This window comes from Liolophura sinensis, chromosome 1, assembly GCF_032854445.1.
Source record: "Liolophura sinensis isolate JHLJ2023 chromosome 1, CUHK_Ljap_v2, whole genome shotgun sequence".
Lineage (NCBI taxonomy): Eukaryota > Metazoa > Mollusca > Polyplacophora > Chitonida > Chitonidae > Liolophura > Liolophura sinensis.
Window position 1 is genome coordinate 95,689,258 of NC_088295.1, and position 26,320 is coordinate 95,715,577.

The 26,320-nt window shown below is 42.0% G+C and overlaps 1 protein-coding gene across 1 annotated transcript in view; it reads left to right on the plus strand.

Moving 5' to 3' along the window:
- The first annotated feature begins 769 nt into the window (after positions 1-769).
- The window catches only part of LOC135481921 (NADH-ubiquinone oxidoreductase 49 kDa subunit-like), a 33,653-nt gene continuing 8,102 nt past the window's right edge, over positions 770-26,320 (plus strand). The window contains exons 1-11 of the mRNA XM_064761700.1: positions 770-896; positions 8,301-8,407; positions 8,971-9,080; positions 10,950-11,030; positions 11,195-11,315; positions 12,633-12,745; positions 14,995-15,069; positions 15,265-15,428; positions 18,102-18,221; positions 19,605-19,734; positions 23,641-23,736. Coding sequence (XP_064617770.1) covers positions 793-896; positions 8,301-8,407; positions 8,971-9,080; positions 10,950-11,030; positions 11,195-11,315; positions 12,633-12,745; positions 14,995-15,069; positions 15,265-15,428; positions 18,102-18,221; positions 19,605-19,734; positions 23,641-23,736 — 1,221 coding nt within the window. The 5' untranslated portion in view covers positions 770-792. The remainder of the gene's footprint in view (positions 897-8,300; positions 8,408-8,970; positions 9,081-10,949; positions 11,031-11,194; positions 11,316-12,632; positions 12,746-14,994; positions 15,070-15,264; positions 15,429-18,101; positions 18,222-19,604; positions 19,735-23,640; positions 23,737-26,320) is intronic.

Genomic DNA, 26,320 nt, shown 5'->3' on the forward strand with positions numbered 1-26,320 from the left:
ATTATGATAAAAATTTCTATAAACTCGATATTTATAGGCCTCTATTCTTACGTTCTTTGTGATAGAAAACATGCAGACAAGGCTTCATAAAACATCGTTTGTTAGTAGGCCCTATATATTTGTTAGTAGGCCCTGAAAATATTCCCATAAAATAGGGCAAATACTGCACTGAGTTTTGCTGGGTGCTGGAGGATAAGAGGCATTCCGGAGGAATTAATAAACGTGAGTTTGCGCTCCATTTGAATGCTGTTGCATTGCTCAGTTTTGCAAATTACAAAATTTCAGACCCCATGCAGACATGTCGACATGAACACTTTTCCCCGGAGGTTAAAATATCTGACCCATAAAATTACAATGCGTTAATCAGTTAGAACAAATTAAAAGAATTGTTTTAGGATCCGATTCAAAGAAGAAAGCAATGAACAGTCACTTTGGTATATTTTTTTATATGGCTGGGTGAAAAGGGTGAGGGGGACAGAATATATGTGCCCCCCCCGCCCCCCTCCCCCTGCTTCCTACGCCACTGGATACGACTGTGCTTGATTAACGAGAATACCATGATCACTGAACACACCAAGCACCGACGTAAGACGTGAGGATATTTTGACTTCCATCGGTAACCTTCGGCACAGACGCTCTAAGTGATCTTCCTTTATTAGTCACTCAAACATTTACATATATCCATGCACATAAATATATTACTGTGTGACTGACTTCTAAAGGGAGATAACTTCGAGTGCCTGTCCCTTCGGCAACCCTCGGCAAAGTCAGCGAGCTGTGGAAGTTGGCAAGATGGCCTCTCGTCTCGGCGCCTGCTTGCGCAAGATTTCTCCCTCTATCCTGTCTGGCTTTCAAACACCTAGCTTAAACTATGGAGGAACATTATATTTTGCACGGTATTTATTTTCCATTATTGAGCTCTGTGATGTATTAAATAATGTTGCGTGGTGATCACCGCCAAACGTCAAGGACAGGTTTCGTTTACTTGATTGGCTCATGCTGTGTGCAGTTTTCGTCGTGCGTTACACAACTCTAGTTTTGCGTTCTTAGCAACTGTTTCGAATTGGCATCTATGCTAGTAAATATGATGAATTAACTGATTGATGGTTGCTTTTATTTGTTTATAGTCTGTTATTACTGTTAACTAAGTGAGGGCACCTGAGAGGACGGTAGTTACTGATTTTGAATATGTAGGCCTATGTGTCTGTCTATTGAGATGTGTCACAGTCAAGAAATGGTGCCTTGTATCAGTAGTTGCAGACTGGGGTAACTCTCATTTCAAACAAGATGGTTACTAGAGTTATGGTGTAAGCAGACCTGAATGTGTTGGATTTATGGTAAGGAACATCTAACTAACATATTAAAACTTCCCTAACATAAATCAGTGTCAACCAAATGTTCCTTCAAATGAACTAACCTGTTTAGGTGTCTACCAGAAATAGTCCATGGCAGTTGTTGACATTCACAAACAAGGACATTTTCGGGGTCTCAATTTTTTTGGCGGGAAGGGGTCAATAATGGGCCATCTCTCTTTAATATGCAGCCGTCTTGTTTGTCCTTAGCCACTGTATGACTTTTTCTTTGTATTGTTTTTGTTACTGAAGGCCTTGGGGAAGGACAGTATTGTACAAATTGACTGAGTTACCTAGATTAAATAAAGATATTATTGTCTCAGTCACATGATCGATGTGGCCACTCAAAATGTTATTAAAGGGGGATAATCCCTGGACTCTGCCACACATCTGCCAGCGGCTGATAAGGCTTGTGAGTCTTATCGTATGTTCTCAATCATTTCAAATGCATTTTTAGAAAATATATATAATGATGCCTTGCCCCAGAGGCTGTTGTTTTAAGTTGTACTCTGTCTGGGGGGAGTAGGGGATCGCCGATCGTTGTTCAGTGACAGTAGTTGACGTCTCTGTCACAACTCAGTGAGCCTCACCAGCTTGACGGGAAGAGACATTCTGCTGTGTTTTGAAAAGATTTAACTTTTTGTGTGACTGGACGGCTGTTTTTTTTAATCTTGTCAATGCCATTTAAAACTACACATATTGATAGACCTATATACACTGCAAAATTACAGAAAGACAGACATTTCCGGAATTTTCGCTTGTAAAATGTGGGTACATCGCATTTATGACATTTGTATTGATGAGCTGCATTCAGCATGACATGTTGTAAAAACATGTGGTTCTCAAAATTTGAAAGCTGATTATTAGTCATGCATAACAACTAGTGGCATTTAAAACCCACACGAAGCCTATCTGAAAAAGGTTAGTTTATTTTAAATATAGTTGTGTAAACCGGCAGGCAGTAAAAGACTATATGAGCGCAAGCTAGAAATAATTCTAGAGAAACAACGACAACAGTGACACTTGATACAAAACCTTTCTCTCTGGCACAGTTTAACATATATACACAGCTACTTACTTATTTCACGATTGTCCTGAGCCCGTAATATCTGCCTTGATATGTGGTGTGACATACTTTATGTATATAGGCCTACATCAGAAACGGACACGCGTGTTTCCAGACACGCCAGCCTTGGACTGTTGGGAGAGTGCACTCTGTGTTGAATGCTGTATTGTGTAATGTGTGTTTTTCCAGATTTGAGGAATTCTTGGTTTGGAATCTAATTAAGAATACCCATGTTAATAGTTCATGTCTATTCTTGGGACTCTTGATGTGACCAGAGGCTTCTGATCCTCCTGATCAAGTCCTGATCAATAAAAGGCATTCAAAATAAAATTTGGTTCAAAAGTCTTTTCATAGTAGGTAATCATTCATTCATTCATTAGCAATTTTATGTACCTGTAAGCCCGCCGATGATTTGTGAAAGCTCCTTAAAATTATATTATCAACAAGATACATACAAGCTGTGAATTTTTGTAATTTTAATCACACTTTTTGTTGTGAGTTTGTTATCTTGTAATAATTTCTAAAACCAGTACCTGTGGCGGTAACACGAGGTCTTGATATTTGTAATCCACATACACACTGCATAGTTTGTCTCACTATAAACGTTTATCTGAGTAAGTTGTTAAGATATTTCAGTTTAAGTGAAGTGGACTGAGTGAGGTTTTGGACGGATGGGTGTTGAGGTATCTGTTAGTGTATTTACTGACACCACGTCATACTGTGCATCATTCATAACTTTTGAGCATATCTTTAGAGTGATTAGTAGATAAATACACATGAGAATTTGACATTTCTTCTCTTTAATTTAGACATTTATTAGGACACTGAACAAATGGTATGTATGGTTTTGCGTCTGCAAATGACTCTCCAGAGCCTCGTATGTCCCAGACCTGCAGGTGCCAGATGAAATCTACATGGTTTGTATTCTTATCCGGAAATTGGGAAGTCAGGCCTTTCATCTTTTCAGTTGGATTTAACCACTTGAACTTTGTTTTCTGAGCGAATGTTGTTTGTGTATTTTCTGTGAAATTGCCGATGCAATTCACAATACTCCTCAGAGCTCGATATTCTCTCAGGGTTGTCAGGTACATATATCAGTGGGTTTTGAAGGCATTTGTATGTTAAAGTTTAAAGCCCGGTTTAGCTAATTAAGTGACTTATACACATGAGTGTACATGTCCTACTGACTTTTCCTTGAAATGCCTGTGGTAATATGTTACAAACTAACTTTTTAAAATTAATCTAAAAAGAGTGTAGCCGATCCCTCCTTCAAATCGGACACACATGCTTTATCGTCATTGGTATTTTATCCACCTAGGCAAGGCCGCATTATACAGGTAAACTCAATGATGGAACGGCCCTCGTAAATGTTGCATTCTTGTATAGACCCCATACACAAGTGGGGAGGAAGACAAGCAGTCGGTAAATTTAAGACAATCCTGCGGATATGATGCCTAAGGTGGTGGGGTGGTGAATTCTTCCCGGTAAATAATGCAACACATCCATCGACTTCAAATATTAGACAGCGTAGTTTGTAGAACACCACCCGGAAATGGCATGGTAAGTGTTTTAGGAAGGGAAATAGCAAAGTTATATTTTCACTAGATTGATATTCCAGTAGCAATATTGTTATCTTTTTCTATTTTTAAACATGAGCGCTTACTGAATATTGACATGGTGAGATATCTTGCTTAAGTTGTTAGGAAAGGCTGGCTTTATTGGCTAGGGTAGGCCTGTACTCCAGCTGGGCCAGCTGACACAGTGATGTCACACGCCGTGAGCGCTTCGCCGGAGACTTCCCTGATCTACCCGCTTACTTTTAATGTGTATCAGTTAGCGAGTGTCTGTAATTATTCAGCATGGTGGAGATGGACTCATTAACTGAATAGGCATGGATGGTGATTACTTTTCATGAATGAATCTCACAACAGGTTAGGTAATTACCTCGGTTGACGTCAATTTATGCTAGGGAAATTTTAATGAGTGTGTGAACAGCGGTAAATGTTCTTTACCATAAATCTGACACATTTGGGGCTGTTTCACACCATCACTGTGCTGTACCATGTAACCTAAGCCTTACAAAAAGTAGAGATTCATGCCTGAGATGGGTATCAGATAACTTTCCTGACAAATCTTAGCAGAGGTCTTGTATGCAACTAGCAATTTGTAACCACGGATTTTAAGCATGTGTAATCTTGGTGGATCATATTGTGAGATCTTGTTATGATGAAATATATTGTGAGATCTTGTGATGGTATGGTCACAATGTGTTGATCTTGTAATGATCGATCATAATGTGAGATCTTGTAATGGTGGATCATATTGTGAGGTCTTGTAATGGTGGATCATATTGTGAGATCTTGTAATGGTGGATCATAATGTGAGATCTTGTAATGGTGGATCATATGGTGAGATCTTGTAATGGTGGGTCTTATTGTGTGATCTTGTAATGATCGATCATAAAGTGAGATCTTGTAATGGTGGATCATATTGTGAGATCTTGTAATGGTGGACCATATTGTGAGATCTTGTAATGGTGGATCATATTGTGAGGTCTTGTAATGGTGGATCATATTGTGTGATCTTGTAATGGTGGATCATATTGTGTGATCTTGTAATGGTGGATCATATTCTGTGATCTTGTAATGGTGGATCATATTGTGAGATCTTGTAATGGTGGATCATATTGTGAGGTCTTGTAATGGTGGATCATATTGTGAGATCTTGTAATGGTGGATCATATTGTGAGGTCTTGTAATGGTGGATCATATTGTGAGGTCTTGTAATGGTGGATCATATTGTGAGGTCTTGTAATGGTGGATCATATTGTGAGATCTTGTAATGGTGGATCATATGGTGAGGTCTTGTAATGGTGGATCATATTGTGAGGTCTTGTAATGGTGGATCATATTGTGAGATCTTGTAATGGTGGATCATATGGTGAGATCTTGTAATGGTGGATCATAATGTGAGATCTTGTAATGGTGGATCATATTCTGTGATCTTGTAATGGTGGATCATAATGTGAGATGTTGTAATGGTGGATCATATGGTGAGATCTTGTAATGGTGGGTCTTATTGTGTGATCTTGTAATGATCGATCATAATGTGAGATCTTGTAATGGTGGATCATATTGTGAGATCTTGTAATGGTGGACCATATTGTGAGATCTTGTAATGGTGGATCATATTGTGAGGTCTTGTAATGGTGGATCATATTCTGTGATCTTGTAATGGTGGATCATATTGTGTGATCTTGTAATGGTGGATCATATTCTGTGATCTTGTAATGGTGGATCATATTGTGAGGTCTTGTAATGGTGGATCATATTGTGAGGTCTTGTAATGGTGGATCATATGGTGAGATCTTGTAATGGTGGATCATATTGTGAGATCTTGTAATGGTGGATCATATTGTGAGGTCTTGTAATGGTGGATCATATTGTGAGGTCTTGTAATGGTGGATCATATTGTGAGATCTTGTAATGGTGGATCATATTGTGAGGTCTTGTAATGGTGGATCATATTGTGAGATCTTGTAATGGTGGATCATATGGTGAGATCTTGTAATGGTGGATCATATTGTGTGATCTTGTAATGGTGGACCATATTGTGAGATCTTGTAATGGTGGATCATATGGTGAGATCTTGTAATGGTGGATCATATTGTGTGATCTTGTAATGGTGGACCATATTGTGAGATCTTGTAATGGTGGATCATATGGTGAGATCTTGTAATGGTGGATCATATTGTGTGATCTTGTAATGGTGGATCATATGGTGAGATCTTTTAATGGTGGATCATATTGTGTGATCTTGTAATGGTGGATCATATTGTGTGATCTTGTAATGGTGGATCATATTGTGAGGTCTTGTAATGGTGGATCATATTGTGTGATCTTGTAATGGTGGATCATATTGTGAGGTCTTGTAATGGTGGATCATATTGTGAGATCTTGTAATGGTGGATCATATTGTGAGATCTTGTAATGGTGGATCATATTGTGAGGTCTTGTAATGGTGGATCATAATGTGAGATCTTGTAATGGTGGATCATATTGTGAGATCTTGTAATGGTGGATCATATTGTGAGATCTTGTAATGGTGGATCATATTGTGTGATCTTGTAATGGTGGACCATATTGTGAGATCTTGTAATGGTGGATCATATGGTGAGATCTTGTAATGGTGGATCATATTCTGTGATCTTGTAATGGTGGATCATATTGTGAGATCTTGTAATGGTGGATCATATTGTGTGATCTTGTAATGGTGGACCATATTGTGAGATCTTGTAATGGTGGATCATATTCTGTGATCTTGTAATGGTGGATCATATTGTGAGGTCTTGTAATGGTGGATCATATTGTGTAATCTTTTAATGGTGGATCAGATGGTGAGATCTTGTAATGGTGGGTCTTGTTGTGTGATCTTGTAATGGTGGATCATATTGTGAGATCTTGTAATGGTAGATCATATTCTGTGATCTTGTAATGGTGGATCATATTGTGAAGTCTTGTAATGGTGGGTGTTGTTGTGTGATCTTGTAATGGTGGATCATATTGTGTGATCTTGTAATGGTGGATCATATTGTGAGGTCTTGTAATGGTGGATCATATTGTGAGATCTTGTAATGGTGGACCATATTGTGAGATCTTGTAATGGTGGATCATATTCTGTGATGTTGTAATGGTGGATTATATGGTGAGATCTTGTAATGGTGGATCATATTGTGTGATCTTGTAATGGTGGATCATATTCTGTGATCTTGTAATGGTGGATCATAATGTGAGATCTTGTAATGGTGGATCGTATTGTGAGGTCTTGTAATGGTGGACCATATTGTGAGATCTTGTAATGGTGGATCATATTGTGTGATCTTGTAATGGTGGATCATATTGTGAGATCTTGTAATGGTGGATCATATTGTGAGATCTTGTAATGGTGGATCATATTGTGAGATCTTGTAATGGTGGGTCTTATTGTGAGATCTTGTAATGGTGGATCATATTCTGTGATCTTGTAATGGTGGATCATATTGTGAGATCTTGTAATGATGGATCATATTCTGTGATCTTGTAATGGTGGACCATATTGTGAGATCTTGTAATGGTGGATCATATTGTGAGATCTTGTAATGGTGGGTCTTATTGTGTGATCTTGTAATGGTGGATCATATTGTGAGATCTTGTAATGGTGGATCATATTCTGTGATCTTGTAATGGTGGACCATATTGTGAGATCTTGTTATGGTGGGTCTTATTGTGAGATCTTGTAATGGTGGATCATATTCTGTGATCTTGTAATGGTGGATCATATTGTGAGATCTTGTAATGATGGATCATATTCTGTGATCTTGTAATGGTGGACCATATTGTGAGATCTTGTAATGGTGGATCATATTGTGAGATCTTGTAATGGTGGGTCTTATTGTGTGATCTTGTAATGGTGGACCATATTGTGAGATCTTGTAATGGTGGATCATATTCTGTGATCTTGTAATGGTGGACCATATTGTGAGATCTTGTTATGGTGGATCATATTGTGAGGTCTTGTAATGGTGGATCATATTGTGAGATCTTGTAATGGTGGATCATATGGTGAGATCTTGTAATGGTGGATCATATTCTGTGATCTTGTAATGGTGGACCATATTGTGAGATCTTGTAATGGTGGATCATATTGTGAGATCTTGTAATGGTGGATCATATTGTGAGATCTTGAAATGATTGATTATATTGTGAGATCTTGTAATGGTGGATCCTATTGTGAGATCTGTTAATGTTGGATTATATTATGAGATCTTTTAGTGGTGTCACCACAATGTGTTGATCTTGTAATGAAGGGTCATATTGTGTGATCTTGTGATGGTTTGGTTGTAGAGGGGCAGGGAGGTGGGAACTGGACAAGGAGTATTGGGACAAGTACAATCGCCCAGTCATGTACCCCGATGAGGTGACGTCCCAGTGGACATCACCTCCCTGGAACCGTAAGTATTCACAGAATGTAGAGCTGTAAGTATTCAGAGAATGTAGGATGGTGAATATTCACAGAATGTTGGACTGTAAGTTTTCACAGAATGTAGAACTTTAAGTATTCACAGAATATAGAACAGTAAGTATTCACAGAATGTAGAACCTTAAGCATTCGCAGAATGTAGAACTGTAAGTATTCACAGAATGTAAAACATTAAGTATTCACAGTATATAGAACTGTAAGTCTTCACAGAATGTAGAACCTTAAGTATTCACAGAATGTAGAACCTTACCTAATTGCAGAAAGTGGAACTGTAAGTATTCACAGAAAGGGGAAATGAAAGTATTCTTGTAGAACTGCATGTATTCACAGACTGTAAAATGTTAAGTATTCAGAGAAGTAAAACTGTAAGTATTCACAGAATGTAGAATCTTAAGTATTCGCATAATGTGGAATTGATTGAAAGTCGAATCTGAAATGTTCAGGGATGTGGAGCACAATGGCATATTTTCATATATCAGGCAACTGTTACGTGTGTGCTCCTATTTTGGTTTCTCTTTTGTGTGTTCCCAACAGCTAACTCGATGGTGACAGAAAAGACTGTGCAGAACATTACCCTGAACTTTGGCCCTCAACATCCTGCTGCTCATGGTGTCTTAAGACTGGTCCTTACACTGGATGGAGAGGTAAGGCTGTGTTATTAAACTCCTAACCCTACCCCCTCCCCGTTCACCATTCCCACCCGTGACTGGTGCTTGTGCTATATGGAGAAATAAGGCTGTTTGGGACATCAGGGGTTTATGCAAAGTGGTCACCTCAAATATGTGGAACAAAAAACAGGTCAGCATCAGAACAGCCTGTTCTTCAGAACCTGTCTTCACCTACTTTGGTGAACTTCGCTTACACCATCATAATTTTCCTCTGCTGCACTTTTGTTTTTCAATCTAATAGAAAGGGACAGAAAGGAAATCAGCACACCAGAAGATGCATAAAAGATGGTGTGATGAGCTGGAAATCACCACACCAGAAGATGCATAAAAGATGGTGTGGTGACCTGGAAATCAGCACATCAGAAGATGTATAAAAGATGGTGTGGTGAGCTGGAAATCAGCATATCAGCAGATGTATGAAAGATGGTGTGATGAGCTGGAAATCAGCACATCAGAAGATGTATAAAAGATGGTGTGATGAGCTGGAAATCAGCATATCAGCAGATGTATGAAAGATGGTGAGATGAGTTGGAAGTCAGCACATCAGAAGAGGTATAAAGGATGGTGTGATGAGCTGGAAATCAGCACATCAGAAGATGTATAAAAGATGGTGTGATGAGCTGGAAATCAGCATATTGGCAGATGTATGAAAGATGGTGTGATGAGCTGGAAATCAGCATATCAGCAGATGTATAAAAGATGGTGTGATGAGCTGGAAATCAGCACATCAGAAGATGCATGAAAGATGGTGTGGTGAGCTGGAAATCAGCACACCAGAAGATGCATAAAAGATGTTGTGATGAGCTGGAAATCAGCATATCAGCAGATGTATGAAAGATGGTGAGATGAGCTGGAAACCAGCACATCAGAAGAGGTATAAAAGATGGTGTGGTGAGCTGGAAATCAGCACACCAGAAAATGTATGAAATGTGGTGCTTTGAGCTGGAAATCAACACATCAGTAGAGGTGTGAAAGATGGTGGGGTGAGCTGGAAATCAGCACGTCAGAAGATGCATGAAAGATGGTGTGGTGAGCTGGAAATGAGCACATCAGAAGATGCATGAAAGATGGTGAGATGAGCTGGAAATGAGCACATCAGAAGATGCATGAAAGATGGTGTGGTGAGCTGGAAATCAGCATATCAGCAGATGTATGAAGATGGTGTGGTGAGCAGCCTATCAGCAGATGTATGAAAGATGGTGTAGTGAGCTGGAAATCAGCACCTCAGAAGATGTATGAAGATGGTGTGGTGAGCAGCATATCAGCAGATGTATGAAAGATGGTGTGGTGAGCTGGATATCAGCACATCAGAAGATGTATGAAAGATGGTGTAGTGAGCTGGAAATCAGCACATCAGAAGATGTATGGAGATGGTGTAGTGAGCTGGAAATCAGCACATCAGAAGATGTATGGAGATGGTGTAGTGAGCTGGAAATCAGCACATCAGAAGATGTATGGAGATGGTGTGGTGAGCTGGAAATCAGCACATCAGAAGATGTATGAAAGGTGGTGTGGTGAGCTGGATATCAGCACATCAGAAGATGTATGAAAGATGGTGTGGTGAGCTGGATATCAGCACATCAGAAGATGTATGAAAGATGGTGTGGTGAGCTGGAAATCAGCACCTCAGAAGATGTATGAAGATGGTGTGGTGAGCAGCATATCAGCAGATGTATGAAAGATGATGTGGTGAGCTGGATATCAGCACATCAGAAGATGTATGAAAGATGATGTAGTGAGCTGGAAATCAGCACATCAGAAGATGTATGGAGATGGTGTAGTGAGCTGAGGAGCTACTTACTTTAACTTCTCAGATGGAGTATCATGAGAATTTCTGTATTTCAGACAATCGTGCGAGCTGACCCTCACATTGGCCTGTTACACAGAGGGACGGAGAAGTTGATAGAGTACAAGACATATACCCAGGTAATTCTCCCTCATTTTCATCATTGTGTAACAAGAAAATTTCTTTTTTCCTCGGCTCTGGTTGTAAACACAAACCTCTCATGTGTGGAAGAAAAAGTCCCCCAAAGTAGTTGATTTGGTTTGGCTGAAGCTGTATGTATGTTGTCAGTGTGTTTGTTGTTCAGGCACTGCCATACTTTGACCGGCTGGACTATGTATCCATGATGTGTAATGAACAGGCGTACTCTCTAGCTGTGGAGAAGCTCCTGAACATCGAAGTCCCCGAGAGAGCCAAGTGGATCAGGAGTAAGTACTGAGGAAAAACAAGTGTTCCATTGTGGAAATCATAGCTTAGTGCCTGTGTCACACTTTTGTTTGTGTGTGTTTGTGTGGAGACATTTACCTCATCCAGTGCAATTAAGAGAGTATAATTATTCAATGAAGGACACCCCCAGTTTCTGTTCCATCAGCTGAGTACTGTACATATTAGATGAAGTACACCCCCAGTTTCTGTTCCATCAGCTGAGTGCTGTACATATTAGATGAAGTACACCCCCAGTTTCTGTTCCATCAGCTGAGTACTGTACATATTAGATGAAGTACACCCCCAGTTTCTGTTCCATCAGCTGAGTACTGTACATATTAGATGAAGTACACCCTCAGTTTCTGTTCCATCAGCTGAGTACTGTACATATTAGATGAAGTACACCCTCAGTTTCTGTCCTGTCAGCTGAGTACTGTACAGGCTAGATGAAGTACACCTTCAGTTCTGTCTTATCAGCCGAGTACTCTACATATTAGGTGAAGTAAACCCACAGTTTCTGTCCCTTGGGCTGAGTGCTGTACACATTTGATGAAACATGCAGTGTAGCATCAGTGTGAGTGCTTGAAAAGCCTGAGCACTGTACAGATTAGATGAAGTACACCCTCAGTTTCTGCCCTATCAAATGAGTACTGTACAGATTAGATGAAGTACACCCGCAGTTTCTGCCCTATCAAATGAGCACTGTACAGATTAGATGAAGTACACCCTCAGTTTCTGCCCTGTCAAATGAGTACTGTACAGATTAGATGAAGTACACCCTCAGTTTCTGCCCTGTCAAATGAGTACTGTACAGATTAGATGAAGTACACCCGCAGTTTCTGCCCTATCAAATGAGCACTGTACAGATTAGATGAAGTACACCCGCAGTTTCTGCCCTATCAAATGAGCACTGTACAGATTAGATGAAGTACACCCGCAGTTTCTGCCCTATCAAATGAGCACTGTACAGATTAGATGAAGTACACCCGCAGTTTCTGCCCTGTCAAATGAGTACTGTACAGATTAGATGAAGTACACCCACAGTTTCTGTTCTATCAGCTGAGTGCTGTTCAGATTAGATAAAACATAGCATCAGTTTAAGTGCTGGAAAGGCCTGTGGAGGCCTGGACAAGCTAGACTGCTGTAGGACCTGCCATATTCACAAGGTGACAAATAAAGTTTCACAAGTTGTGGTGACCTGTGAAGTTCATGCAAAGATTTGGGAAGTGTTCAATGAAGTTACCTCAGTTGTTACTCGTCTGAAGGTACACATGATACACAAGGGAGGTAATACATGAAGTTTGTACTGTTGTTGACAGCCTTGTTTGGTGAGATCACCAGAATCCTGAACCATATCATGGCTGTAGGAACCCATGCCCTAGACATAGGAGCGATGACACCCTTTTTTTGGCTTTTTGAAGAGAGAGAAAAGGTAAGCCAATCAATCTCTCCTCAACAGATACATGCTGACCTGTCCACAGCAAATACACGCTAACCTGTCTACAACAGATACATGCTGAGCTGTCCACAACAGATACATGCTCTGTCCACAGCAAATACACGCTGGCCTGTCCACAGAAGATACATGCTGAGCTGAACACAACAGATACATGCTGAGCTGTCCACAACAAATACATGCTGAGCTGTCCAAAACAGATACATACTGAGCTGTCCACAGCAAATACATGCTGACCTGTCCACAACAGATACATGGTGAGCTGTCCACAACAGATACATACTGAGCTGTCCTCAACAGATACATGCTGAGCTGTCCACAACAGATACGCGCTGACCTGTCCACAGCAAATACACACTGACCTGTCCAAAAAAGATACATGCTGACCTGTCCAACAACAGATATATACTGAGCTGTCCACAGCAGATACATGCTGACCTGTCTTCAGCAGATACATGCTGACCTGTCCAACAACAGATACATGCTGACCTGTCCACAACAAATACACACTGACCTGTCCTCAGCAGATACATGCTGACCTGTCCACAACAGATACATACTGAGCTGTCCACAGCAAATACATACTGAGCTGTCCACAACAGATACATGCTGAGCTGTCCACAACAGATACATACTGAGCTGTCCACAACAGATACATACTGAGCTGTCCACAAGAGATACATGGTGAGCTGTCCACAACAGATACATACTGAGCTGTCCTCAACAGATACATACTGAGCTGTCCACAACAGATACATGCTGAGCTGTCCACAACAGATACATACTGAGCTGTCCACAACAGATACATACTGAGCTGTCCACAACAGATACATACTGAGCTGTCCACAGCAAATACACGCTGACCTGTCCACAGCAAATACATGCTGACCTGTCCACAACAGATACATGCTGAGCTGTCCACAACAGATACATGCTGAGCTGTCCACAACAGATACATACTGAGCTGTCCACAACAGATACATACTGAGCTGTCCTCAACAGATATATGATGAGCTGTCCACAGCAAATACACGTTGACCTGTCCACAGCAAATACGCGCTGACCTGTCCACAGCAAATACACACTGACCTGTCCAACAAAGATACATGCTGACCTGTCCACAACAAATACATGCTGAGCTGTCCACAACAGATACATGCTGAGCTGTCCACAACAGATACATGCTGAGCTGTCCACAACAGATACATACTGAGCTGTCCTCAACAGATACATGATGAGCTGCCCACAGCAAATACACATTGACCTGTCCACAGCAAATACGCGCTGACCTGTCCACAGCAAATACACACTGACCTGTCCAAAAAAGATACATGCTGACCTGTCCAACAACAGATATATACTGAGCTGTCCACAGCAGATACATGCTGACCTGTCTTCAGCAGATACATGCTGACCTGTCCAACAACAGATACATGCTGACCTGTCCACAACAAATACACACTGACCTGTCCTCAGCAGATACATGTTGACCTGTCCAACAACAGATACATGCTGACCTGTCCACAACAAATACACACTGACCTGTCCTCAGCAGATACATGCTGACCTGTCCAACAACAGATACATGCTGACCTGTCCACAACAAATACATGCTGACCTGTCCTCAGCAGATACATGCTGAACTGACCACAACAGATACACCCTGAGCTGTCCACAACAGATACATGCTGAGCTGTCCACAGCAAATACATGCTGAACTGTCCACAGCAAATACATGCTGAACTGTCCACAACATATACATGCTGAACTGACCACAACAGATGCAGGCTGAACTGTCCACAACAGATGTATGTTGAACTGTCCACAGCAAATACATGCTGAACTGTCCACAACATATACATGCTGAACTGACCACAACAGATGCAGGCTGAACTGTCCACAACAGATGTATGTTGAACTGTCCACAGCAAATACATGTTGAACTGTCCACAACATATATGTTGAACTGACCACAACTGATGCAGGCTGAACTGTCCACATTAGATGCATGTTGAACTTATCGCAACATGTAGATACATGTACATGTTGAACTGTCCACAGTAGATACATGCTCAGCTGTCCACAACAGAGGCAGGCTGAACTGTCCACGACAGATGTGCACTAAACTGTGGAATTATTGCTATTATTTTGTAATGAATTTTTAGCTGAAGATTTGTGGGTAATAATAATGACAAATAGTTGAATGGCTTGCTTATTGTTGACAGATGATGGAGTTTTATGAGCGTGTGTCAGGAGCTCGTATGCACGCAGCTTACGTGCGACCCGGAGGTGTCTCACAGGTGAGCACCAGATTTGTAATCCCCAGAATGTTACCTTCATCGTTGATAAGTTATTTACACTGGCTTTATGTACAAGATTAATTTGTAGCTTATGCTCTCAGGACTGCACATTCATTTTATATTAGATTACAGCAGTTGGTATTTTAGATGCCAAGAGAAGTATAAAGATAATTGTTTTTCTTTCTCCTCACTCAGGACATGCCGCTAGGGCTGATGGATGATATTTATGATTTTGTGAAGAAGTTTGGTCAGCGATTAGATGAGGTTGACGATGTACTTACTGAAAACAGAATCTGGAAAGCAAGGACTATTGACATTGGAATTGTGTCTGCTGAGGATGCCCTTAACTATGGATTCAGGTAAGGACCAGAAGGCAAGAGGAGTGTCATTCTGAAAACAGGTGTGGAAGATAAGGACAGTACATGTACCATTTCTGCTGAGGATGCCACTAAGTATGGATTCAGGTAAGGACCCAGAAGACAAGAGGAATGTCATTCTGAAAACAGGTGTGGAAGATGAGGACAGTACATGTAGCATTTCTGCTGAGGATGCCACTAAGTATGGATTCAGGTAAGGACCCAGAAGACAAGAGGAATGTCATTCTGAAAACAGGTGTGGAAGATGAGGACAGTACATGTAGCATTTCTGCTGAGGATGCCACTAAGTATGGATTCAGGTAAGGACCCAGAAGACAAGAGGAGTGTCATTCTGAAAACAGGTGTGGAAGATGAGGACAGTACATGTACCATTTCTGCTGAGGATGCCCTTAACTATGGATTCAGGTAAGGACCAGAAGACAAGAGGAGTGTCATTCTGAAAACAGGTGTGGAAGATGAGGACAGTACATGTAGCATTTCTGCTGAGGATGCCCTTAACTATGGATTCAGGTAAGGACCCAGAAGACAAGAGGAGTGTCATTCTGAAAACAGGTGTGGAAGATGAGGACAGTACATGTACCATTTCTGCTGAGGATGCCCTTAACTATGAATTCAGGTGAGGACCCAGAAGACAAGAGGAGTGTCATTCTGAAAACAGGTGTGGAAGATGAGGACAGTACATGTAGCATTTCTGCTGAGGATGCCACTAAGTATGGATTCAGGTAAGGACCCAGAAGACAAGAGGAATGTCATTCTGAAAACAGGTGTGGAAGATGAGGACAGTACATGTACCATTTCTGCTGAGGATGCCACTAAGTATGGATTCAGGTAAGGACCCAGAAGACAAGAGGAATGTCATTCTGAAAACAGGTGTGGAAGATGAGGACAGTACATGTAGCATTTCTGCTGAGGATGCCACTAAGTATGGATTCAGGTAAGGACCCAGAAGACAAGAGGAGTGTCATTCTGAAAACAGGTGTGGAAGATGAGGACAGTACATGTAGCATTTCTGCTGAGGATGCCAGTAACTATGGATTCAGGTAAGGACCCAGAATACAAGAGGAATGTCATTCTGAAAACAGGTGTGGAAGATGAGGACAGTACATGTAGCATTTCTGCTGAGGATGCCAGTAACTATGGATTCAGGTAAGGACCAGAAGACAAGAGGAGTGTCATTCTGAAAACAGGTGTGGAAGATGAGGACAGTACATGTACCATTTCTGCTGAGGATGCCAGTAACTATGGATTCAGGTAAGGACCAGAAGGCAAGAGGAGTGTCATTCTGAAAACAGGTGTGGAAGATGAGGACAGTACATGTACCATTTCTGCTGAGGATGCCAGTAACTATGGATTCAGGTAAGGACCAGAAGACAAGAGGAGTGTCATTCTGAAAACAGGTGTGGAAGATGAGGACAGTACATGTACCATTTCTGCTGAGGATGCCAGTAACTATGGATTCAGGTAAGGACCAGAAGGCAAGAGGAGTGTCATTCTGAAAACAGGTGTGGAAGATGAGGACAGTACATGTAGCATTTCTGCTGAGGATGCCACTAAGTATGGATTCAGGTAAGGGCCAGAAGACAAGAGGAGTGTCATTCTGAAAACAGGTGTGGAAGATGAGGACAGTACATGTACCATTTCTGCTGAGGATGCCAGTAACTATGGATTCAGGTAAGGACCCAGAAGACAAGAGGAGTGTCATTCTGAAAACAGGTGTGGAAGATGAGGACAGTACATGTAGCATTTCTGCTGAGGATGCCCTTAACTATGGATTCAGGTAAGGACCAGAAGACAAGAGGAGTGTCATTCTGAAAACAGGTGTGGAAGATGAGGACAGTACATGTACCATTTCTGCTGAGGATGCCCTTAACTATGGATTCAGGTAAGGACCAGAAGACAAGAGGAGTGTCATTCTGAAAACAGGTGTGGAAGATGAGGACAGTACATGTACCATTTCTGCTGAGGATGCCACTAAGTATGGATTCAGGTAAGGACCCAGAAGACAAGAGGAGTGTCATTCTGAAAACAGGTGTGGAAGATGAGGACAGTACATGTAGCATTTCTGCTGAGGATGCCCTTAACTATGGATTCAGGTAAGGACCCAGAAGACAAGAGGAATGTCATTCTGAAAACAGGTGTGGAAGATGAGGACAGTACATGTAGCATTTCTGCTGAGGATGCCAGTAACTATGGATTCAGGTAAGGACCCAGAAGACAAGAGGAGTGTCATTCTGAAAACAGGTGTGGAAGATGAGGACAGTACATGTAGCATTTCTGCTGAGGATGCCACTAAGTATGGATAGAATGATAGGTCATATGGACATTGATATTTTATTTATTTCTTATTTTCTTACATTTTTATCTTTTCATTTTATGTAAGTGGCGTAACTTTACTGACCGATATTGATGTAGCATACAGCTTGTGCATATAACATTCAGATATAAATGTTTTTGTTGAATGAAAAAAAAAACAGCATTTGTAAATTGTTGTTACAGAAAAGCTTCCAACAACTTGTAATGTAAGGGTCCAGGTATCAAAAGTTTATGTTAAGACATTGTACACTTGTACTGTTTTCTCTGAAGTGGAGTCATGCTAAGATGTTTTGGTATTAAATGTTTGTGTTAAGACTGTAGGCTTTACTGTTTTGTCTGCAGTGGAGTCATGCTAAGAGGGTCAGGTATAAAATGGGACCTGAGGAAGACACAGCCATATGATGCCTATGACAAGGTAGAATTCGATGTTCCTATTGGGAAGAAAGGAGACTGTTACGACAGGTGAGAGACATGTGTTAAAGAGCTGTATGCCTTTATGAGAAACTGCCCCTGTGATTCTTTGTGCTATTAGTACAGTACAGCTCAGACTGAAAGTCAGTTGTTTATTGCACTTTGAGATACTGAATAACGCTCCACTGGTGCGCGACAAAGCCTCTACTAGGCTGTCTACAGACATATCCTAGTTTGTTAGTGAAGGTGCAGTCCCCGTGTTTCAGCTATTTGAACACATAGTAGACGTGAAAAGCAGAAAGTTTACCTTGCAATATGTAACCTATCTCTGCACAACAAAACAACTTGATTATTAAAGGAAGTAAGCAGGCGATCTAAGTTATTGGTTGGTGTCAATGGGCAGTACTCTGATTTGGATATACATTTATAGTATACCATATAGAACCATGCAACAGATATTTTGTAGTAAACTGGCCAAGTCTTTGTGAATAAAGCACATGCAATTTTCTGTGAAAAAAACCTTTCGAATGAATAATTTTTTTCCTTCATGTGTTTGCTATTGTGGGTGCTTTTCCTATGTGGTTTCGTACAAACTAAATATTCTCCAAAATAGTCAAAATCTAACTTGTCCTGTATAATGTTTTTAATTTGTACCACTTCTGTACATGAAATTCATATTATAATACCACGTTATTGTTGTACAGCGTGTCAGCATCAAAGTGTCAGTTTGGTTTTCTAAATGAGTGGTAGATAATTTTTCATTTCCCACAACAAGAAAAACCTTCTACGGAAGAAAGGAAAGATATTTGTCCATCTTTTAACTTCTTAACGGAGATAAAGAATGATCTAGTTTTAGCAGTCGTGGTTATCCATTACAAAGCTTGCATGGACTCACTGGTAAATCACTACTTAAAGAAGGTTGCCACTTTGTGATCAGAACGCACACATAAGATGTTTTACTTCAGTTTTATGTACAGTATTGTGTTAGTCTTTCAAAAATCGTTTAAATCATTCATACAAAGAATTATATTTTCCCTTATCAACTTACCAGAGCTTGCGCACATGCCTACCGTTGCTCAGCCACGTGTGTGTGATGAGTCACAGTGGACGAATAACTGACTCTGCATGCAAGGGTCTGTCTGCAGGCCCTCTACAAACTCTCACAAGACCTCTAGGATCGCGCTTATTTCCTGCCTGGTTTTGACTTTTAGCCTGAGCTGTACTGAAGGTTTGGTCAGAACATGGTCTTTTTCGTTTTTATGTTGTTGTTGATGTTAAAAATTCTTCAGTATGATGTTAAACAAAATTAAAATAGATAACCAATTCTGTAGCTGTGTGTGTGGTTTGCTGGGGGGAATTGGAATAATCAGCAAAATTGCCTGATGCCTTCCTTGATATGCCAGTACAGTGTTAAAGTGTTCATGTTGCTTGCAGATACTTGATAAGGATGGAGGAAATGAGACAGAGTTTACGGATTATCCTTGAGTGTCTTAACAAGATGCCAGAAGGGGAGATCAAAGTGGATGACAACAAAGTGGTACCCCCGAGCAGAGCCGAGATGAAGGTGGCCAACTCATTTCATGCTTTTTGGTCTTCTTTTTTTTATTTGTCTTGAAATGGGATATCGTAGAGATAAATTTCATACATAAAGGTATAGTTTTGTGTCTTGCTCTTTGCCACAGTTAACCAATCACGCATGAAGGTATAGTTTTGTGTCTTACTCTTTGCCACAGTTAACCAATCATACATGAAGGTATAGTTTTGTGTCTTGCTCTTTGCCACAGTTAACCAATCATACATGAAGGTATAGTTTTGTGTCTTGCTCTTTGCCACAGTTAACCAATCACGCATGGAGGTATAGTTTAGCATCTTGCTCTTTGCCACAGTTAACCAATCATACATGAAGGTATAGTTTTGTGTCTTGCTCTTTGCCACAGTTAACCAATCACACATGAAGGTATAGTTTTGTGTCTTGCTCTTTGCCACAGTTAACCAATCGTACATGAAGGTATAGTTTTGTGTCTTGCTCTTTGCCACAGTTAACCAATCACACATGAAGGTATAGTTTTGTGTCTTGCTCTTTGCCACAGTTAACCAATCATACATGAAGGTATAGCTTTGTGTCTTACTCTTTGCCACAGTTAACCAAACACACAGGAAGGTATAGTTTAGCATCTTGCTCTTTGCCACAGTTAACCAATCACGCATGAAGGTATAGTTTTGTGTCTTGCTCTTTGCCACAGTTAGCCAATCACACATGAAGGTATAGTTTTGTGTCTTGCTCTTTGCCACAGTTAACCAATCACGCATGAAGGTATAGTTGTGTGTCTTGCTCTTTGCCACAGTTAACCAATCACGCATGAAGGTATAGTTTTGTGTCTTGCTCTTTGCCACAGTTAACCAATCATACATGAATGTATAGCTTTGTGTCTTACTCTTTTGCAACAGTTAACCAATCATACATGAAGGTATAGTTGTGTGTCTTGCTCTTTCCCACAGTTAACCAATCACACATGAAGGTATAGCTTTGCGTCTTACTCTTTGCCACAGTTAACCAATCATACATGAAGGTATAGCTTTGTGTCTTGCTCTTTGCCACAGTTAACCAATCATACATGAAGGTATAGTTTTGTGTTTTGCTCTTTGCCACAGTTAACCAATCATACATGAAGGTATAGTTTAGTGTCTTGCTCTTTGCCACTGTCAACCAGTTACACATGAAGGTATAGGTTTGCATGTTGCTCTTTGGCACAGTTAACCAATCATACATGAAGGTATAATTTTGTGTCTTGCTCTTTGCCACAGTTAGCCAATCACGCATGAAGGTATAGTTTCGCGTCTTGCCCTTTGCCACAGTTAACCAATTACACATGAAGGTATAGTTTTGTGTCTTGCTCTCTGCCACTGTCAACCAGATACACGTGAAGGTATAGGTTGGCATGTTGCTCTTTGCCACAGTTAACCAATCATACATGAAGGTATAGTTTTGTGTCTTCCTCTTTGCCACAGTTAACCAGTCATTCATGAAGGTATAGTTTTTCATGTTACCCTTTGCCACAGTTAACCAATCGTACATGAAGGTATAGTTTTGTGTCTTGCTCTTTGCCACTGTCAACCAATTACACATGGAAGTATAGTTTTGTGTCTTGCTCTTTGCCACAGTTAACCAGTCATATGTGAAGGTATAGTTTCCCGTCTTGCTCTTTGCCACTGTCAACCAGTTACACATGAAGGTATAGTTTTGTGTCTTGCTCTTTGCCACAGTTAACCAATCATACATGAAGGTATATCTTTGTGTCTTGCTCTTTGCCACAGTTAACTAATCATAACCATGTCATGTGTAACATCATAGATGGGGCCTCTGTAGTATGAGACCTTTACATATTAACGGAAAAGACGTAATCGTCCGTTACTTTTGAATCACAATCTTATCGGTTAGGGTCTGTAATGCTTGTCATTTTCAAACTCTATCTAATACCGCTTAACCTGGGGCTAGGAGCCGTAAAGGTAGCCATGCTCATTACATCAGCATGATGCCTTTATGAACAGTTGCAATCATTGCTCGACTGAGATACTTGTTTAATTGTTTTTTGACCTGGAACTCATTCACAGAGTACTGAATGTGAACTTTGATATGGAATTCATGCCTGGAATATTCATTGTCTGCCCGGCATCATTGAAAACTGATGACCGCTTCTCTCTTGTGTGTTAGCGGCTTTATTTCTTATTTGTATAATTCTTACATACCTTTGTCTTTGGGAGCTAGTGTTAAATGTTGTTTTGGAAATGGATCTTGCAATTATCTACTTGGAACGCCTTTCACGGACTACGAAAGGTATATGAACGTCGGACATGACGCTTATATCTGCCACTGTCAACCAATTACACATGTAGATATAGTTTTGTGTCTTGCTCTTTGCCACAGTTAACCAATGATACATGAAAGTATAGTTTCGCATCTTACTCTTTGCCACAGTTAAGCAATTACACATGAAGGTATAGTTTTGTGTCTTGCTCTTTGCCACAGTTAACCAGTTATACATGATGGTATAGTTTTGCATGATGCCCTTTGCCACTGTCAACCAATTACACATGAAAGTATAGTTTTGTGTCTTGCTCTTTGCCACAGTTAACCAATCATACATGAAGGTACAGTTTTCCCGCCTTGCTCTTTGCCACTGTCAACCAGTTACACATGAAGGTATACATTTGTGTCTTGCTCTTTGCCACAGTTAACCAATCATACATGAAGGTATAGCTTTGTGTCTTGCTCTTTGCCACAGTTAACCAATCATACATGAAGGTATAGTTTTGTGTCTTGCTCTTTGCCACAGTTAACCAATCATACATGAAGGTAGTTTTGCATGTTGCTCTTTGCCACAGTTAACCAATTACACATGAAGGTATAGTTTTGTGTCTTGCTCTTTGCCACTGTCAACCAAATACACATGGAAGCATAGTTTTGTGTCTTACTCTTTGCCACAGTTAACCAGTCATACATGATGGTATAGTTTTGCATGTTGCCCTTTGCCACTGTCAACCAGTTACACATGGAAGTATAGTTTTGTGTCTTGCTCTTTGCCACAGTTAACCAATCATACATGAAGGTATAGTTTTCCTGTCTTGCTCTGTGCCACTGTCAACCAGTTACACATGAAGGTATACATTTGTGTCTTGCTCTTTGCCACAGTTAACCAATCATACATGAAGGTATAGCTTTGTGTCTTGCTGTTTGCCACAGTTAACCAATCATACATGAAGGTATAGTTTTGTGTCTTGCTCTTTGCCACAGTTAACCAATCATACATGAAGGTATAGTTTTGTGTCTTGCTCTTTGCCACAGTTAACCAATTGTGTACATGAAGGTAGTTTTGCATGTTGCTCTTTGCCACAGTTAACCAATTACACATGAAGGTATAGTTTTGTGTCTTGCTCTTTGCCACAGTTAACCAATCGTACATGAAGGTATAGTTTTGTGTTTTGCTTTTTGCCGCAGTTAACCAATCATACATGAAGGTATAGTTTTGTGTCTTGCCCTTTGCCACTGTTAACCAATCATACATGAAGGTATAGTTTTGTGTCTTGCCCTTTGCCACAGTTAACCAATCATACATGAAGGTATAGTTTCGCATCTTGCTCTTTGCAACTCTGTCAACCAGTTACACATGAAGGTATAGTTTTGTGTCTTGCTCTTCGCCACAGTTAACCAATCACGCATTAGGGTATAGCTTTGTCTTGCTCTTTGCCACAGTTAACCAAATACACATGAAGCTATAGTTTAGCATCTTGCTCTTTGCCACAGTTAATCAATCATGCATGAAGGTATAGTTTTGTGTCTTGCTCTTTGCCACTGTCAGCCAGTTACACATGAAGGTATAGTTGTGTGTCTTGCATCTGTAACCAATTTCCTCAAGAGTGCCTGTTTGAGAATCTTTATAGACCATGCTCCCTGTTGGTTGTTGTGTTTTAGGAATCTATGGAAGCTCTGATCCACCACTTCAAGCTTTATTCTGAGGGCTATCAGGTGCCTCCTGGAGCAACATACACGGCCATTGAGGCCCCCAAGGTAAGAGGAGCATGTCACGTCATCTGATACACAGAACTATTACCTGAAGAGTCACTGTACCATGTCATCTAGGACACACAAACTGCTACTGTACGAGGGGCCGACTCCACAAGCCCTTCCTCACTCCCTGACCCTCTACATGAGGGCCTGATTCCACAAGACCTTTCTCACTACCTGACCCTCTACATGAGGGGCTGATTCCACAAGCCCTTCCTCACTCCCTTACCCTCTACACGAGGGGCCCACTCCACAAGCCCTTCCTCACTCCCTTACCCTCTACACGAGGGGCTGATTCCACAAGGCCTTCCTCACTCCCTGACCCTCTACATGAGGGGCTGATTCCACAAGCCCTTCCTCACTCCCTTACCCTCTACACGAGGGGCTGATTCCACAAGCCCTTCCTCACTCCCTTACCCTCTACACGAGGGGCTGATTCCACAAGACCTTTCTCACTACCTGACCCTGTACATGAGGGGCTGATTCCACAAGACCTTCCTCACTCATTTACCCTCTACATGAGGGGCTGATTCCACAAGCCCTTCCTCACTCCCTGACCCTCTACATGAGGGGCTGATTCCACAAGACCTTCCTCACTCCCTGGCCCTCTACATGAGGGGCTGATTCCACAAGACCTTTCTCACTACCTGACCCTCTACATGAGGGGCTGATATCACAAGCCCTTCCTCACTCCCTGACCCTCTACATGAGGGGCTGATTCCACAAGCCCTTCCTCACTCCCTGACCCTCTACATGAGGGGCTGATTCCACAAGGCCTTCCTCACTCCCTTACCCTCTACACGAGGGGCTGATTCCACAAGCCCTTCCTCATTCTCTTACCCTCTACATGAGGGGCTGATTCCACAAGCCCTTCCTCACTCCCTGACCCTCTACATGAGGGGCTGATTCCACAAGCCCTTCCTCACTCCCTGACCCTCTATGTAGAGGGGCTGATTCCACAAGCCCTTCCTCACTCCCTGACCCTCTACACGAGGGGCCCACTCCACAAGCCCTTCCTCACTCCCTTACCCTCTACACGAGGGGCTGATTCCACAAGGCCTTCCTCACTCCCTGACCCTCTACATGAGGGGCTGATTCCACAAGCCCTTCCTCACTCCTTTACCCTCTACATGAGGGGCTGATTCCACAAACCCTTCCTCACTCCCTTACCCTCTACACGAGGGGCTGATTCCACAAGACCTTTCTCACTACCTGACCCTCTACATGAGGGGCTGATTCCACAAGCCCTTCCTCACTCCCTTACCCTCTACACGAGGGGCTGATTCCACAAGACCTTCCTCACTCCCTGACCCTCTACATGAGGGGCTGATTCCACAAGACCTTCCTCACTCCCTGGCCCTCTACATGAGGGGCTGATTCCACAAGCTCTTCCTCACTCCCTGACCCTCTACACGAGGGGCTGATTCCACAAGCCCTTCCTCACTCCCTGACCCTCTACATGAGGGGCTGATTCCACAAGACCTTCCTCACTCCCTGACCCTCTACATGAGGGGCTGATTCCACAACACCTTTCTCACTACCTGACCCTCTACATGAGGGGCTGATTCCACAAGCCCTTCCTCACTCCCTTACCCTCTACATGAGGGGCTGATTCCACAAGCCCTTCCTCACTCCCTGACCCTCTACATGAGGGGCTGATTCCACAAGGCCTTCCTCACTCCCTTACCCTCTACACGAGGGGCTGATTCCACAAGCCCTTCCTCATTCTCTTACCCTCTACATGAGGGGCTGATTCCACAAGCCCTTCCTCACTCCCTGACCCTCTACATGAGGGGCTGATTCCACAAGCCCTTCCTCACTCCCTGACCCTCTATGTAGAGGGGCTGATTCCACAAGCCCTTCCTCACTCCCTGACCCTCTACACGAGGGGTCCACTCCACAAGCCCTTCCTCACTCCCTGACCCTCTACATGAGAGGCTGATTCCACAAGCCCTTCCTCACTACCTGACCCTCTACATGAGGGGCTGATTCCACAAGCCCTTCCTCACTCCCTTACCCTATACATGAGGGGCTGATTCCACAAGACCTTACATGAGGGGCTGATTCCACAAGCCCTTCCTCACTCCCTTACCCTCTACATGAGGGGCTGATTCCACAAGCCCTTCCTCACTCCCTTACCCTCTACACGAGGGGCTGATTCCACAAGCCCTTCCTCACTCCCTGACTCTCTACACGAGGGGCTGATTCCACAAGCCCTTCCTCACTCATTTACCCTCTACATGAGGGGCTGATTCCACAAGACCTTCCTCACTCCCTTGCCCTCTACACGAGGGGCTGATTCCACAAGACCTTCCTCCCTCCCTTACCCTCTACACGAGGGGCTGATTCCACAAGCCCTTCCTCACTACCTTACCCTCTACATGAGGGGCTGATTCCACAAGCCCTTCCTCACTCCCTTACCCTCTACACGAGGGGCTGATTCCACAAGCCCTTCCTCACTCCCTTACCCTCTACACGAGGGGCTGATTCCACAAGCCCTTCCTCACTCTCTTACCCTCTACATGAGGGGCTGATTCCACAAGCCCTTCCTCACTCCCTTACCCTCTACATGAGGGCCTGATTCCAC